General features: G+C 27.2%; 4 protein-coding genes across 5 annotated transcripts; 2 read left to right on the plus strand and 2 right to left on the minus strand.

Annotated features, from left to right (window-relative positions):
- Window positions 1-1,356: 1,356 nt before the first annotated feature.
- On the minus strand, window positions 1,357-9,611 carry bsk (mitogen-activated protein kinase dJNK). 2 transcript variants are annotated; one of them, XM_035089323.1, is made up of 10 exons: window positions 8,976-9,611; window positions 8,808-8,882; window positions 4,932-5,023; window positions 4,060-4,625; window positions 3,801-3,930; window positions 3,500-3,697; window positions 3,058-3,322; window positions 2,823-2,981; window positions 2,202-2,326; window positions 1,954-2,121 (listed from the first exon to the last, which is right to left on the minus strand). In XM_035089323.1, exons 4-10 carry the CDS (start codon window positions 4,200-4,202, stop codon window positions 1,954-1,956), a joined length of 1,188 nt encoding a protein of 395 aa, XP_034945214.1. In that variant the 5' UTR covers window positions 4,203-4,625; window positions 4,932-5,023; window positions 8,808-8,882; window positions 8,976-9,611. The 2 variants fall into 2 exon arrangements, with proteins under 2 accessions (XP_034945215.1, XP_034945214.1); XM_035089324.1 differs by lacking the exons at window positions 4,932-5,023; window positions 8,808-8,882; window positions 8,976-9,611 and having other exon boundaries at window positions 1,357-2,121; window positions 4,060-4,214.
- LOC118070620 (uncharacterized) lies at window positions 5,795-6,554 on the plus strand. Its single transcript, XM_035089328.1, has 2 exons — window positions 5,795-5,888; window positions 6,099-6,554. The coding sequence occupies exons 1-2, from the start codon at window positions 5,874-5,876 to the stop codon at window positions 6,393-6,395; spliced, it is 312 nt and encodes a 103-aa protein (XP_034945219.1). The 5' UTR covers window positions 5,795-5,873; the 3' UTR covers window positions 6,396-6,554.
- Window positions 9,612-9,883: 272 nt separating the features above from the next.
- Window positions 9,884-12,018, plus strand: Hs2st (Heparan sulfate 2-O-sulfotransferase). The gene is made up of 8 exons (XM_035089326.1): window positions 9,884-10,043; window positions 10,118-10,366; window positions 10,456-10,610; window positions 10,712-10,965; window positions 11,042-11,127; window positions 11,212-11,448; window positions 11,539-11,696; window positions 11,784-12,018. Exons 3-8 carry the CDS (start codon window positions 10,499-10,501, stop codon window positions 11,993-11,995), a joined length of 1,059 nt encoding a protein of 352 aa, XP_034945217.1. The 5' UTR covers window positions 9,884-10,043; window positions 10,118-10,366; window positions 10,456-10,498; the 3' UTR covers window positions 11,996-12,018.
- Window positions 12,019-12,057: 39 nt separating this feature from the next.
- On the minus strand, window positions 12,058-13,444 carry Ntmt (N-terminal methyltransferase). The gene is made up of 3 exons (XM_035089327.1): window positions 12,844-13,444; window positions 12,438-12,733; window positions 12,058-12,344 (listed from the first exon to the last, which is right to left on the minus strand). The coding sequence occupies exons 1-3, from the start codon at window positions 13,021-13,023 to the stop codon at window positions 12,107-12,109; spliced, it is 714 nt and encodes a 237-aa protein (XP_034945218.1). The 5' UTR covers window positions 13,024-13,444; the 3' UTR covers window positions 12,058-12,106.
- Between the last annotated feature and the right edge of the window lie 2,534 nt (window positions 13,445-15,978).

The raw sequence follows: 15,978 nt of genomic DNA on the forward strand, positions 1-15,978 counted from the left end.
CTTTATCGAAATGTAGTATATTATGAACTGTAATGAAAAATAAATACTTAAAAAATATACGAAAACTCTTACTTTTGTACGTCATATGTTTTTATACAAATTATTATTGATATTGTAGTTATTATTCTATTTACTATACGACTAAGTGAATAATTTATTAACAAAAAATTAATGTAAAAATGATTTATTTTCAAACAGTTTTATTATTAATAAGAGATTTAATAATTAAATTTATTTTATTTATAATTACTTACGAAATCATGATGGTAGTACTTTTAATTTTGTTTTTGCATATGATGATACAGATAAAAAGTTTTCGCTTCAATATTTCGGAACTTATGCTCTGTCATAAATATTCCTTGCAAAAAATTTACTATTATTATTACTACTATCATTCTTATTAATATAGCTTCAAAATTTATACCTATTCAAATACTATGTTCTTATTTATTTTTATTTTTCTTGACAAAAATTTTTTTTTTTCTTTGAAAAAATAGCCATACAATTAAAAATAATAATAAGTAACTGTTTCAATTGCAAAGTTATAAATTTTATTTGTTACTATAATGAAATTATTATAATATTGGACGTTCTGGCTATTATTTGGTTGTTGTACAATAAATACATTCATAAGAATATTTAATAAAAAATTTCTCGTAAAAAATTTAAATTAAAAGCAACATACTTCAGTTATACGCCTCGATAGCCATGATATAAATTTTATAACTATCGATTTCAAAATTTATTCTATACACAACTACATTTCTTTCTGAATATTACAATATTATACGTAATTCTAATAATTATTTATATTAACAGTAATAATAATTATGATCACAACAATGATAGTAATAATAGGATTAATAATAATAACAATAATAAATTTACACTGATTTTAATATCAATAGTTTTATAAAAGCATGAATATTTGGATCGGACTGCGATATTACATACATAAATATATTTGTATTTTTTATGATAACTATAAAAAAAAAAACGATTTAATCTTGGTAATTGTTTGCTTATGTAGAGATTGATGATGATGATGATGATGATGATGATGATGAAGATGATGATGATGATGATGATAGTAGTAATGATGATAATAGTAATTATTATTTATTTATTAAATATCAAAATTTAATATTCACAAAATTTTATATTTATTACGCACAAAAATGTCAGAGTTTTTATAATTTAAAAACTTATGTGATGAAAGTTTAATTTAGATTATCAAAATCAACTATTTGTTGACCAAAAGTATTTATTATTTAATCAAAATCATTCAATTAGATTCATAAAATAGTTAAAATAATATTGCAATATAATTTTTTTATGAAATTGGATGTATATGTATATAATTAAACTTATCTCTTTTTTATTATAATTTTAGTAAAATAGGATTTAAAAACATTTAATTATTCATGACACATGTCTAAGTTTTGAGCGGTATAGTAATGAACTATCATTATTATTGTTATTATTATTTTTTTCTATTATTTGTAGTATTATTCATTAAATAAAAATGATACATCAGATCTTTATAAAAAAAGTTAAAAATAGTTGTGTCAGTAGTTATGTACTAACACTTGCGATCAACCAAGTTTTTAACGTAACAAAAATGTGTTTATTAGATTATACAGAAGCAACAATTAAGGTATAGATCGTTTTTTTTTAACATAAAAATAAAAAAAAAATATAAATCACAGTATTGTTGATCGTATGATTGATTATAATTAGTATGTATTTTTGTTAATATACGCGATAAAGATACAGACGAGCTTTGCAATTGATTAATATAATTTTAAAAAATAATAACAGATTTGGTGCAGCTTAATTAATGTATACTAAGAATAATAATAACTGGTAATTCGGGCGGGCGGAATAGTTGAATATAAAAACTTTAGAGTCATATTTCATTTGTTTATAAAAATGAATAACTTAGTGTTATATCTACCGCGAACCAGCCACTTGATCTACTACAACTGATGACTGAGCACAAGATGCTGCTGGATTATGGCTTGTTTCATATTCCATAACTTCTTGATAAATAAGTTCCTTCCACTGATCAACTGTGTGCTCCCTTTCATCGACACTATGATCATAAGGCCCTGGTGCAGGCTTAAACATAAAAATTCAAATTAATTTTTTTTCTTTCTAATGATAATAAATTTGAATTATATCTTGATTAGTATACTAACAGCATTTACTTCTCCCTCATCATACCAAACATTGATGTAATTGTGTAATAGAGCATCATCAACTGAAATGCGCCGTTCAGGATCGATGACTAGCATGCGCGAAAGTAGATCTCTGGCTTGACTTGCTGCAATATGATTTACATAACATTTTAAAAATTTTCTTTATCCATTATTATGTTTAATACTACTGTTTTACAATAAGTTAGATAATGATTAACCGTAAAATGAGTAATTAATTTTAATTATTAACGTAAACCGTTAGAATTTGATTCTATTCATAAATTGCCAAGTAGTGCATTTAATATAACAAACTAAAATACGTTTTTCCTTAAGTAAAATAGAAAGAAAATTATCTTTGTTTTATCTTTTAACAATGAATGAAACAAACGATGATAAATATTCTAAAATCTGAAAAAATAATAGCCTAATTTACATAAAATCAAATAATTATTTATTATTCTCGATTAAAGCCATATGTGGAGTCAATTTTTAGAGCATAGTACCTGTTGAGAAGGTACTTGAAAAAAATAGTATAACTATTCTAGTATCCATAAATAGTCATTATTATAAATAGTACATTGAACGCCACTATTTAACATGATCGTATTGTCAAATACTCACCTTTCAGTCTATTATGTTCAGAAGAGTCTGTAGGAAAGAGGATATCAGGAAATAATCTCTCAAAAGGATATCCAGGATATCGTGGCCTATTTTCTACATAATTTCTCACTGTAGGTTGTAACCGTTGCATGAATTCTTGTGCTGGTGTTCCAAGTTGTTCTGTGAACATTAAAATATTAATATGTTTATGAATTTTATAATGAATTTTCACGAATAAATTTAGTACAATTATTACCAATAATTTTATTCCACTGGTCTATATGATCAGTTCCAGGAAATAAAACTCCACCTCGAATCATTTCACCCATTATGCAACCAACTGACCAAATATCAACGTTTTCTTTATATCCCATGCCAAGAATGACTTCTGGTGCTCGATAGTAACGGGTTACAACATAAGGAGTCATCATAAATGTAGTTCCAGCAGTACGGGCCAGACCAAAATCAAGGATTTTGAGAGTACAATCAGATTTTACAACAATATTACTTGGTTTTAAATCCTATTTGACATGTAAAAAATAACATAAAAAAAAGTTTAATAAAAAATGAATTCATTTTAATAGCTAACTACTTCAATAAAATACTTTACTTTAATATTAGCATAAAATAGAAATGGTATATATCATATTTAACCAACTCTTGAAAAATCAACTAGATTTTATATTAAACATACTTACTCTGTGAATAATACCAGCCGAATGTAAATGTTTAATACCACACAACATTTGATAAAGAAGATAGGACATGCGTTCATGATCCAAGTCCATTTGAATAACTTGGCACAAATTAGCGTCCATTAGTTCCATTACTAAATAAACATCTTGAAATTCATCTAATGATCTTTGCGGTGTGAATGCATTTAAAAGCCCAATTATCTGTAATCATTAATTCATTATAATATTGAATCAATTTTAACATTAATATAGTATATGTGATGTTTATTATCATCACTAATAAGGATTAATTATAAACTAATACATTTTTGTGATTGACGAGTTTCATAAGTTTGAATTCTCGGTATGCTCTTTTAGCGTGTGTTACATTTTGAAAAGGCCTTGACAATTTTTTAATTGCTACATTTTGCGCTGTAATTGTATCATATGCAGCACTAAAAAATAAAATTATAATATTTTATTAGAATGAAATGTAGGTATTTTTCTTTTTATTCCACATAATACAAAATAAAATATTATGATATGTAAAATTGAACGAATAATAACAATAATGTTAAAATTACCAAACGATTCCCTGGGCGCCAGAGCCAATAGGTTTAAGATTTTGATACCGCTTAAGAATAGTAAATTTTGTATCCCCGACTTCGACCGTGTAAAACATGGCGGATAGTCGGGTTGTCATGTCAGTAGGCCCGAGGTAAGGCATGCGCCTACTAAAAATTTAGATTAAGTGTAGATCTTAATTAAAGATAAATATGCCTAATTGAAAATTTGTAATGATGAAAAACTCCTTTATACAATAATATTACGCCCTTATTCAAAAGTACGAACAATATTCTTGAACAATATTATGTGTAAATTTTCATTAAAAAGTCACTTTTATTTATTGCTGATTAGGTACTGCTTTGGCTTGATGCAATGATTTATTATTTTAACCACTAATATTTCATTATCTTAATTATTTTTATTTCTTAGTATTGATATTGATGTTTATAAGTATATCACTTAGTAAGATTATTTTAGCTTCGTATATATAATTGGTAGATACTACCATTTAATTATTAATTAGCTGTTTTTATATATTTTTTTTTGAATTCATAATATTATTTATACACCAAATAAAAGCTTTCTGAAAAAATAAAATACAATTTATTGAATAGTATTATTACATGATAGAAATTTTATAATAAATTAATGTTGGACACCATTGAACAATACATCGTTTCAATTGACAGTAGATTGAACCAAAAATACTACCTCTTCAAATATAACAGTAACAATAATTTTTAAATCAAATTTTTCTAATTAAATTAAGAACCATTTTAATAACTATCGATTTAAAAATAATACAGTAATTTAATTTATCGAATTTATAATTTAATAGAGTATTGTAAAATAGTGCCCAATAAAGTACGATTTCAAATTTTATACTCACTGTAAATAGATAATAAAAGTACGTGGAATTTTGATGTTTATGTGTCATTTCTTGATTGCTATAATTTTTCGATTACGAATCAACAAGATAATCTGTAAATAACAAGAACATTAATAAATTTTATGAAATTTAGCTATCTATTATCAATATATCCATAAATATATTTCTATAATTATGCTCGTTAAAATAAAAAATATATTATCATATAAATATTAACTCATATCGAAAAAAAAAACTTTGATTATAACTGCATTATTTTCTAATAATTTTGAATTTGAATCTAAAACAATTGATTTTTTTTCTTTAATTAAAATTAAATGAATTTCTCATAAAATTATAAATCAAAACATGTTTCAACATAAACAATTTTTTTACACAATATAATTTTTAAATATCTAATATATTATATTTACAATAAAAATGACAAAAAAATTATCAAATAATTGTTCAAAAAATAAATCAATTAAAAATAAATAAAGTCATGTAAAATCTTAATGAGTTAGACCAATAGAAGAGCCATGCATAAATTAATGTTGACACACAAAAAAATTTCAAGGTTCGAAACCTTACATCACATACAATCAGGGTAAAAACAATGATTACATTAGATACATTGATCGACAAATTTGTTCGTTAATATTTATCAGGTGTTCAAGACACAACTTATTGAACTTATTGCACAATTAAGAATCAAATGTTATAATCACAAGTCCATTTACGTTCAACTATTTATAATGTTATGATGTAAAAATATTTGAATTTTTTTCACGTACAATCAATGCCAATGGTAGTTTGCAATGCGAATAATTAAGTGGAGTTAATAGTTTTAGAAACAGGTATATAAAGGTTCATGATTTGACCAACAACATCATTGTACTCTCAACAATTCAATCAGAATCATATCTGATTTTATCACCGATCATTCAAAAAGGATCATACAAGATGAAACTTCTAGTTGTAAGTGGTTTACTTCTACTATTATTCTTGTTGAAATTATTTTTTAAACTTTACATTTATTAAACAGATAACATTTTTATAACAATAATATTAGATCAGAAAAATTGGTGTTTTGTGATTGTTTTATGGTGAAATTATCGTTAAAACTAGTAAGTAAGATGTTAAATATTAAATAGAAAAAGTAATGATTTATATTTGAATTTAATTTAGGAAATTTTCATTGTGATGGGCTTAATTGCTATCACATTGGCAAAACCAACAACTCTGGAAGCTGATGTTATCGACTCAATAAAAGATTCGGAAACTTCAATAGCTGATGAAAAGTTAGAAGCAACCCGTGAAAAAAGAGGACTAGTCATCAGTAGTGCTTATACTGTTCCAGTAGCCTACACAGCTGCCTATAGAACTCCTGTCGCATATACTTCTGCATATACCTATCCTTACACTTATTCAGCAGCTTATCCTTATTATAGTGCTGCTTACAGTGCACCTTACTATTATGTTTGATTTTAAAGATTATTTCTCCGATTATTTTTATTCAATTTAATGTCTGGTTAAAATGTCTGATGTATATTTACTTGTCCTACTTGTAATATATAATGTTTTCCCCATTCATTGTAAAAATGTATAAAAAAGACAATAATCAATAAAAATAAACTGCAATAATTAAAATTTATTTTACTATAAATATATTATAATACACTAATAAAAATTGAATAAATTTTCTTTTAATCATTTATTTCATATTTCAAAGAAATGATATTTAAAAAATTCAACGCAAGTCATTCTGACAATTTTGTTAGAATCAAGTAATAGTCAATAAATAATTTAAAATAGACTAACAAATGGTCTCTTTCAGAGCAATGGTCAATATAAAATTACTCAAATAAAAAGAAAAACAAAATAAAATGTAGGTTATTCAAATTGAAAGTAACTTTTATAATTAAAGTTAAATATTATTTGATAAGTAATGAGATGAATGAAATTTCATTAGCAATTTATAAAAAAAATGAATGGTGAACTTTTATATTCATTTAAAATAAATATTCCAATTTTTATCATGAAAAAATAGACATTAATGGTCGATAGAAATACAACTGATCGTCATAAAAGAGATATAATAAAAGTTAATCCAAGAAGTGAAAAAAGTTAAGAAGAAAAGTAAATTAATTCAATAGATAATAATGATGTATACGTCAAATAATAGTAATATAATCAAATAGTTATTTGTCTACCTCTTTATTTATATTTTCAATCATAATCGTCTTTAAAAACGTATGTTATGTATGTTTGTGGAAGATCGATATAAGGGGCTAGTGAAAGAACTGTGACACAGCATAATGGGTTATGTATCATGTAACAGAATTTATCATCATAAAGAAAAGTTCTAATTATATGAATATTAATTTAAAATAAACTATTAGGATATTTAATTATAAAAATAATGATTAATATTATTATTATAAATGCTTTTTGCTTTTAAGTATTTGTATATGTTGATAATTATCAACTGGTACGTAGGTAGTTGTCAACACGTAAGGTAACACATTGGTTCATAGTCCTCATAATTGCCTCAATAACACAAGGTCAATAAATGTCTTTTTCATAGTCAATAAATTTAGAGAAACACCAAAACAATCGACATGAAGAAAACCTTAGGGTCATACAGTTACAAGGGCAGAAATTCAACTCTTACTATGGTACTACCTAACCGATCAATACTTCTGCCACGCCTCGCATTACCAAACTGATTCACTGAATATTATCCAACATTTACTTTACACGGTATAATTTCACTGTGATTTTCGAAAAAAATTTTATACATTTTTATCAAGTATTGTTTAAATGGTCGATCAAGTCTTTTAGAAATCAACACAATAAACAAATAAGCGTGCTGTTACGTATAACTGGGTGCATTGGAAAATTGAAATCCGACTGAACTGACATTTTTTTTTTTAATTTGCAATTTTTCATCCAATTATTTTCATATAAATAATTCTTTTTGTCGATAAAGATCTTATGAAAAATATTATTATTTTATGTAGGACGATTTTTATGAATAAAATATATTTCAATAGAAGATAATATTCAAATATAAATCAAATAAAATTTTGAATAAATTTTATTAAAATTCGAGTGATGGTTTTTGTCATTTTTATCAAATTATTTATAGCTAATTGTTCAAATTATTATATGTATGTGTAAATTATATGTATTTAAAAACAACTTATCTTCTTTTTAAAATATTTGTTATTCAATTTTCAAAAGATGAATGAATAATTCGTTTATCATGATTTATGAATAAACACTACTACTGAAAAATTCAGAATAATCAACATTCTCAAAGAAATGATAGGGTGAAAATTAATACATCACTTGTAAGTTAATATTGAATATACTTATAACTAATTGTATTCTTAAAATTCTATTTATTTGAATAAATTTCAAACTATTTATAACTTAAATAAAATAATTTATGTTAAAATATAAAATATTTAATTGATTATGAACAACATAATTTCAACTTAACGTATTTGACAAATAATGTTTAAATTTACATGAATCATTTATGGACGAAATTGATATTAAATTGAGTGAATGAATGAGAACAAAATAATTCATAATTGAGAAAAATTCAAAATGGTATTATTGAAATGTTCAAGTTTTATTGGTTTCCAACGAACATGACACATGCAATTTACCTCACACAAACTATGAATTCTTAATTATTTTATTTGTTATAAAAGTAATGTTGAATTATTTTTTACCAATGTGTAGCAACTAAAATTCGTGCTTATTTCATTAATGTTAAAATTATAAGAATGACTTTTCTACAAATATATGAAATAACAAATTTAAACTTAAAAAAAATATATGTTGTATATATAAAAATAACATTATATAATTAAATTAACTCACCTGCTCGTCTTATCTCATTATCTTGATTTCATGGTTATTTCAAATTTATCGTTTTCACTTATTAAACTGATAACACTGAAAATCGCAAAAAAAGTCCTATAGTTGATGGTTAATAAGTAGAAGAAAAATAATATCTATAAATCGTTAAATTTACTCGGATATACATACATGTACGTATGAGTGTATGTTAGATACATGCACTATTTGTAAGTAAAGATCCTTTCGAATGGTAAATCACTTAATTATTAATTAATATCATGTCTATCATGAAAACATTATTGAGAAAGAAACGTTTATCACGCTACCCCAAATCTATCTCACCAGCATTCAATGACGTCACTCCTTCATCAACTGGACACAGTAATAGTAGCAGTAACACCAATAACATGGATTCCCATAGTGCGAACCATAAATCTGCACCACAATCAACTACGGTTGTACACAACCACCTATGCTAAAGTATCAAATGAAAGATAAGATTATACGTGGAAAGTTTTGCGTGAACTTTCAGATGCAATAATTTTTCATCTGTCCAGTATGTTTTGTTGTACACACTGGAACTTTTTTTATATTTATATTTTATGACGGGGTACACTCTTCTTCATTTATGTATGCACATATTTATAACTTATATGTGTGTTTTGAGCATATATGAAGTGAATCCGAATTATTTCTTAGCCAGATTTGTAGAGTGAGATCTCGAATAAAACTGATAGAGAAGTATAAATAAGGCGAAATTTAGCCTGTGCAGAAATTATAACGAAAGAGTGATAAAAATGGCACAATTTTCATTATGTTTTTCGCTATTAGAGATTGTCACGACCTCTAGAACTGTCAAAGAGTAGTTGTAGATATAGATGTAGTTGTGAAGTGACGTCAAATGAGTGAGACAGACATATATGTATGTATGTACAATCGAGTTTCCATGTAACACATGACGCACATGACCGAATTTAGTGATCGAAAATTGCCAACATTTTTATTAGGAGCCATTTTTCCGGCTAATTTACCAGTTACTTAACCGGCTATTCAATCATCAAAATGGAGGCTACCACGAAAATTTAAAAAGAAAATTGTTATCGTAATTAAAGAATTGATATCTCAATAATGAAATGTTAAAGTAAAAGTTTAAGAATGTTATTATTAAAAGAAAAGGGTTAAATGATTTAATTAATCAAGCTAATATTTATGAAACAAAGTCGGCATATTGGCAGTCATCTGCTGCTCAGATTAAATGTAATAAAAGAAAAAATTCGGAAAAGTCATGGATTACATAAAGCTTAATAATTGATAATTTTATTTCTTTACAGTGAAATGCACAAATTGGACAAAATTCACATTCTTGTTCAATCTTGGCGCCCTTGCAAATATCGACAAATGGCAGATACGTCAACGCGCATTGAAGCGTGTTGCATTCACTAAACAAGCCCATATGTACTCATTTTTCAGTTTGATTATAATGTTACTTAATAATTTAATCATAAAAAAAAACTCTGATAAAGAATATGCATGTATATTATAAAATGTGAATATGAAAATTATGTAATTACTTTATAAATGTAAATTTCATTATTACCATGTTACTATTGTGTATAATCTTTATTGATGAGAATTAAATGTTAAACAATTAATTTTTTTAAAACGATAGGAAAAAAGGTTATGTTTTTATCACATAAACATTATCGAAGAAAATGATAATTAGAAATTTCCCGATTCAATGGATTATGGGAATTATAACTTTTGTTATTATCTTATATCTAAAAATAAAAATGGATAATCTTAAGGATCAAAATAAAATACTATGTAAGTATTTGTTATATCAAAGTCTTTTTTTCATTACATATTACTCAATGAATTAAGTATAAAATAACATGCATATAAGAAGCAATTAAATTTTATTTCAGTTGATACGCTTACAAGGATTCAAAATCAAATAAAGTACGCTAAATTAGACTACTCATCTTCATCCACAAATGCACAAAATCATCAATTAAAACCACCATATTATGATGATATTTTAATGATATATAATAGAGTTCCAAAAACTGGTTCTACAAGTTTTGTAGGGGTTGTTTACGAATTGTGCAAGCAAAATAAATTTCATGCATTACACATTAATGTATCGAATAATATGCATACTTTGACGCTTTCCAATCAAGTAAGATGAATATATGAAGATTCATTTTAGTTGTAAACACTTGAATATTTATTTGAAATTTGAAATTTCTTTTCAGATTCAATTTGTAAATAATATTACACAGTGGGATGGCATGAAACCGGCTTTCTATCACGGTCATATGGCATTCATAAATTTTCATAAGTATGTAAATAATATTAATATTAGGTACTTATGTTCAAAGATACATATATTTTTTTCAACTTTAAAACTGTTTAAAAATTGCAGGTTTGGCGTTAAACAAATACCTCTATACATAAATTTACTAAGAAAACCCCTCGATAGATTTGTTTCATATTATTATTTTCTTCGTTATGGAGATAATTTTAGACCACATTTGATACGAAAAAAACATGGTGATACAAAAACGTTTGACGAATGTGTTAAAAATGATCAAGCTGATTGTGATCCTAATAATATGTGGTTACAAATTCCATTTTTATGTGGCCATGATCCAGATTGCTGGTAATAATTACTTGAATACGCAAGAATTACTTTTTATTATTATATTTCTGGAGCTTTTTCTGAAGATTTTATATTCATAATATTTTTAAGGCAAGTTGGAAATAAATGGGCTTTAGAAGAAGCTAAAAGGAATTTAGCCAATAATTATCTTTTAGTTGGAGTCACGGAAGAATTAGATGAATTTATACAAATTTTACAGATTATTTTTCCACGCTTTTTTCGAGGTGCTTATGACTATTTTGTACACAGTAAGTGATAATTATGCAATTTATATATATGTGCCTATTTGTTCGCATAAAGAAGTTGTTTTAAAATAAATTCTAATGTAATTTCAGGTAATAAGTCGCATCTACGACAAACAACTCAAAAAATAAATCCTCTTCCAGAAACAATAAGGAAAATTCACAATTCTACTGTTTGGCAAATGGAGAATGAACTTTATAACTATGCGCTAGCTCATTTTCATAATGTAAAAAAAAGATTATTTAAAGCTAATCCTCAAGATTTATATCAGCATTTTATGTACGAAAAAATTCGACCAAAATAACAAATTTTTTAAAAATGTTTACTTCAAAAGTTATAACATAAATTTAATAAAAAAATTATTACTATAATTAATCATGTTTATTCTATTTTGAATGAAAAAAGATATTTTATTTTAACTTTCAATTGGAATTTCTGCTGATCGAAGAGCAAACATATAAACAGGATATAAACCTCGTGGAAGATGAAGTTGTTTTTGTTCTTTTATACAAATTAAACCAGCAGATTTAAATATAGACTTGATATTTTCATAAGATCGGGTAACAGATGAATCTTTACTATCTACTTCAATTGTATCACTTGTTGTAATGTTTTCTTTAACAATTAAGATACCATTATCTGATAGAGCATTTCTAGAACAATTCAATGGAAACATAATTAAAATTTTGTGATATAAAAAAAAATAAGTATAGTAACTGTATGCTGTAGTAGTAAAAACCACCTACATGCATTTAATGAAAAATTGAATTAAGTCGTTATCTTCAAGATGTCCTAAAACCCATTGACACCAAATAATATCATATTTTTTTGAAACTGGATTAAAATCTTGTAAACCCTGCGGATAATACTGTCCAATTCTCGTTGAATAATCACTTAATAAATTTTTTGCAGTGTCTAAAAATTTACTGTTTTGTTCAACGAGATCTACATATTTGAAATGTTTAATAAGTAATTCTTTCGTTATTCGTCCTATTCCACTGCCACAATCAAGTGCATATGTTTTAGCTGGTGGATTTTTTATCTGAAAAGCATAAACACTTTAATTATAAAGAAATAATTTTTTTTTGTAAATATAATAGACGATCAAGTTTATTTACAGGGATAAAAAATTCAAGAAAATTATAAAATTACTTTAAAAAGAGACTTCAAAAATTTTTGAGAACCATTGATGTCTGTATTAGAAATAAATCCAAAACCACCTAGCATTCCATCTAATGTTGCTGGAATTTCATTCCAATATTTGATAGCATTGTTATAAAATTCCTTTGAATTGTTTGTACTCTCCGATTCGTTTGATATATCGTCATCCATCTTGATGATAATTAATCATTGATCCGTTTCGTAAATATAAATGTATAAATGAATATGTATATGTTTAATTATCAAAAAAAATTTTAAAACAATATTTATTTGAGATAAGTTTTAACCAATTTTCCAGCAAGATTATGTAAATACGAAGTGAAATTCTAACTAAAATGAATAAAATTTGTGTTCATGAAAAGTTAGAATAATAAATTATAAGAATAGCGAAGGGGACATGTTACTTTTCTAGTTACATGTTATAAAAACCGTGTAAAAACTGCAATTAGATTCTATTGTTGTCAACGATATGTCAAGGGAGTACAAATGTTAATCTGAGATCGATCTTAAGACAGTAAATAATCGATTGACTAAAATCGATCTTCAAGAGTCGATAAATCGAATTTCAGATTAAAAATCGAATAGACATTTAGTTCCATACACAACCACAAAAGGCACGACATATATTTGAATAAAGAAGAGAGACAAGTATAGAAGTCCAATGCTGTGTTAAAAATCCGGACGAAGTTTCGGTCAACATATCGGTATTTTGAGTCAACATGTCAGTAATCTCAAGGCACAACATAAAAGTTTCAGTGAACCCATCGAGCGATGGCGCTGCAACGGTGTATTTTAGCCACGCTCCGTAATCTAGGAGAGAAAAGAGATAAGATTTGTGTTCTCTTTTACTCTCATAAGAGAATCCTAAGCCAGTATTTTCTCAAGCACCAATTTTTAAATGGGAAATGTCCAGCGTTGAAAGGTTTTTCTATGCTTCGCTGCAGCATAGCTTTGTTTTTCGATCATAACTGACGATCTATAAGAGGTACATGGACTGCAAGCATATCAATAGATTCCTGAGAGCAAGAGCTTTCCATTAATGTAGTCAAAAGAAGGATCCAACCATAATTTATGCTAAAATTATAGCCATTTCCGGTTCCACCTCCATTTCCAGTTCTAAGGTCGTTGGAATAAATTGTTATTTACGATCGAATTTCAGAGAACCGGAACGTACAGGATAACCTCTAATCTTCAAAGTTAGAAAATTTCCTTTTCTAACCTCAAAAAATGCAAAAAACCGTATTTATGCTTGGATTACAAAATTGAGGGTGTCATTGGAAAGAGGGGGACAAGACGGTCTCAAAACACTGGTTATCGACTGGAATTGGTCAGTAAAATCAAGAGATATTCCTGAAAATCTGTAAAACATAAAAATATGCATAGCTTCTATGCTAATGATGCTACGACCTTGATCGAGGGCTCATATGAAAGATCTGGACCTGAGTAAAAAATTGGATCCCCCCTATAGGATATCCCCGTCAAAAATGCCGTATCTCGCTTAGTTTTCGAGTTATGAGCGTTTAAAGGTTTTTCTATGCTCCGCTGCAGCATAGCTTTGTTTTTCGATCATAACTGACGATCTATAAGAGGTACATGGGCTACAAGCATATCAATAGATTCCTGAGAGCAAGAGCTTTCCATTAATGTAGTCAAAAGAAGGATCCAACCATAATTTATGCTAAAATTATAGCCATTTCCAATTCCACCTCCATTTCCAGTTCTAAGGTCGTTGGAATAAATTGTTATTTACGATCGAATTTCAGAGCACCGGAACGTACAGAATAACCTCTAATCTTCAAAGTTAGAAAATTTCCTTTTCTAACCTCAAAAAATGCAAAAAACCGTATTTATGCTTGGATTACAAAATTGAGGGTGTCATTGGAAAGGGGGGGACAAGACGGTCTCAAAACACTGGTTATCGACTGGAATTGGTCAGTAAAATCAAGAGATATTCCTGAAAATGTGTAAAACATAAAAATATGCATAACTTCTATGCTAATGATGCTACGACCTTGATCGAGGGCTCATATGAAAGATCTGGACCTGAGTAAAAAATTGGATCCCCCCTATAGGATATCCCCGTCAAAAATGCCGTATCTCGCTTAGTTTTCGAGTTATGAGCGTTTAAAGGTTTTTCTATGCTCCGCTGCAGCATAGCTTTGTTTTTCGATCATAACTGACGATCTATAAGAGGTACATGGGCTACAAGCATATCAATAGATTCCTGAGAGCAAGAGCTTTCCATTAATGTAGTCAAAAGAAGGATCCAACCATAATTTATGCTAAAATTATAGCCATTTCCAATTCCACCTCCATTTCCAGTTCTAAGGTCGTTGGAATAAATTGTTATTTACGATCGAATTTCAGAGCACCGGAACGTACAGAATAACCTCTAATCTTCAAAGTTAGAAAATTTCCTTTTCTAACCTCAAAAAATGCAAAAAACCGTATTTATGCTTGGATTACAAAACTTGAGGGTGTCATTGGAAAGGGGGGGACAAGACGGTCTCAAAACACTGGTTATCGACTGGAATAGGTCAGTAAAATCAAGAGATATTCCTGTAAATGTGTAAAACATAAAAATATGCATAACTTCTATGCTAATGATGCTACGACCTTGATCGAGGGCTCATATGAAAGATCTGGACCTGAGTAAAAAATTGGATCCCCCCTATAGGATATCCCCGTCAAAAATGCCGTATCTCGCTTAGTTTTCGAGTTATGAGCGTTTAAAGGTTTTTCTATGCTCCGCTGCAGCATAGCTTTGTTTTTCGATCATAACTGACGATCTATAAGAGGTACATGGGCTACAAGCATATCAATAGATTCCTGAGAGCAAGAGCTTTCCATTAATGTAGTCAAAAAAAGGATCCAACCATAATTTATGCTAAAATTATAGCCATTTCCAATTCCACCTCCATTTCCAGTTCTAAGGTCGTTGGAATAAATTGTTATTTACGATCGAATTTCAGAGCACCGGAACGTACAGAATAACCTCTAATCTTCAAAGTTAGAAAATTTCCTTTTCTAACCTCAAAAAATGCAAAAAACCGTATTTATGCTTGGGTCATAAAACTTAGTATGTCATTGGAAAGGGGGGGACAAGACGGTCTCAAAACACTGGTT

The sequence above is a fragment of the Chelonus insularis genome, unplaced genomic scaffold, assembly GCF_013357705.1.
Source record: "Chelonus insularis isolate UGA/USDA-ARS -01 unplaced genomic scaffold, ASM1335770v1 contig_66_pilon, whole genome shotgun sequence".
Taxonomy (NCBI): domain Eukaryota; kingdom Metazoa; phylum Arthropoda; class Insecta; order Hymenoptera; family Braconidae; genus Chelonus; species Chelonus insularis.

Excerpts from the sequence above, each read along its gene's own strand:
- bsk (XM_035089324.1), bottom strand. The coding sequence starts at position 4,202 with ATGCCTTACCTCGGGCCTACTGACATGACAACCCGACTATCCGCCATG. Across the intron at positions 3,931-4,059 it reads GGCGCCCAGGGAATCGTTTG|TGCTGCATATGATACAATTA; the intron begins GTAATTTTAACA and ends TTTATTTTTTAG. Across the intron at positions 3,323-3,499 it reads CGGCTGGTATTATTCACAGA|GATTTAAAACCAAGTAATAT; the intron begins GTAAGTATGTTT and ends CATGTCAAATAG.
- Hs2st (XM_035089326.1), top strand. The coding sequence starts at position 10,499 with ATGATAATTAGAAATTTCCCGATTCAATGGATTATGGGAATTATAACT. Across the intron at positions 10,611-10,711 it reads GGATCAAAATAAAATACTAT|TTGATACGCTTACAAGGATT; the intron begins GTAAGTATTTGT and ends ATTTTATTTCAG. Across the intron at positions 10,966-11,041 it reads CTTTGACGCTTTCCAATCAA|ATTCAATTTGTAAATAATAT; the intron begins GTAAGATGAATA and ends ATTTCTTTTCAG.
- Ntmt (XM_035089327.1), bottom strand. The coding sequence starts at position 13,023 with ATGGATGACGATATATCAAACGAATCGGAGAGTACAAACAATTCAAAG. Across the intron at positions 12,734-12,843 it reads TTTTGAAGTCTCTTTTTAAA|ATAAAAAATCCACCAGCTAA; the intron begins GTAATTTTATAA and ends TATGCTTTTCAG. Across the intron at positions 12,345-12,437 it reads CAATTTTTCATTAAATGCAT|AAATGCTCTATCAGATAATG; the intron begins GTAGGTGGTTTT and ends GAATTGTTCTAG.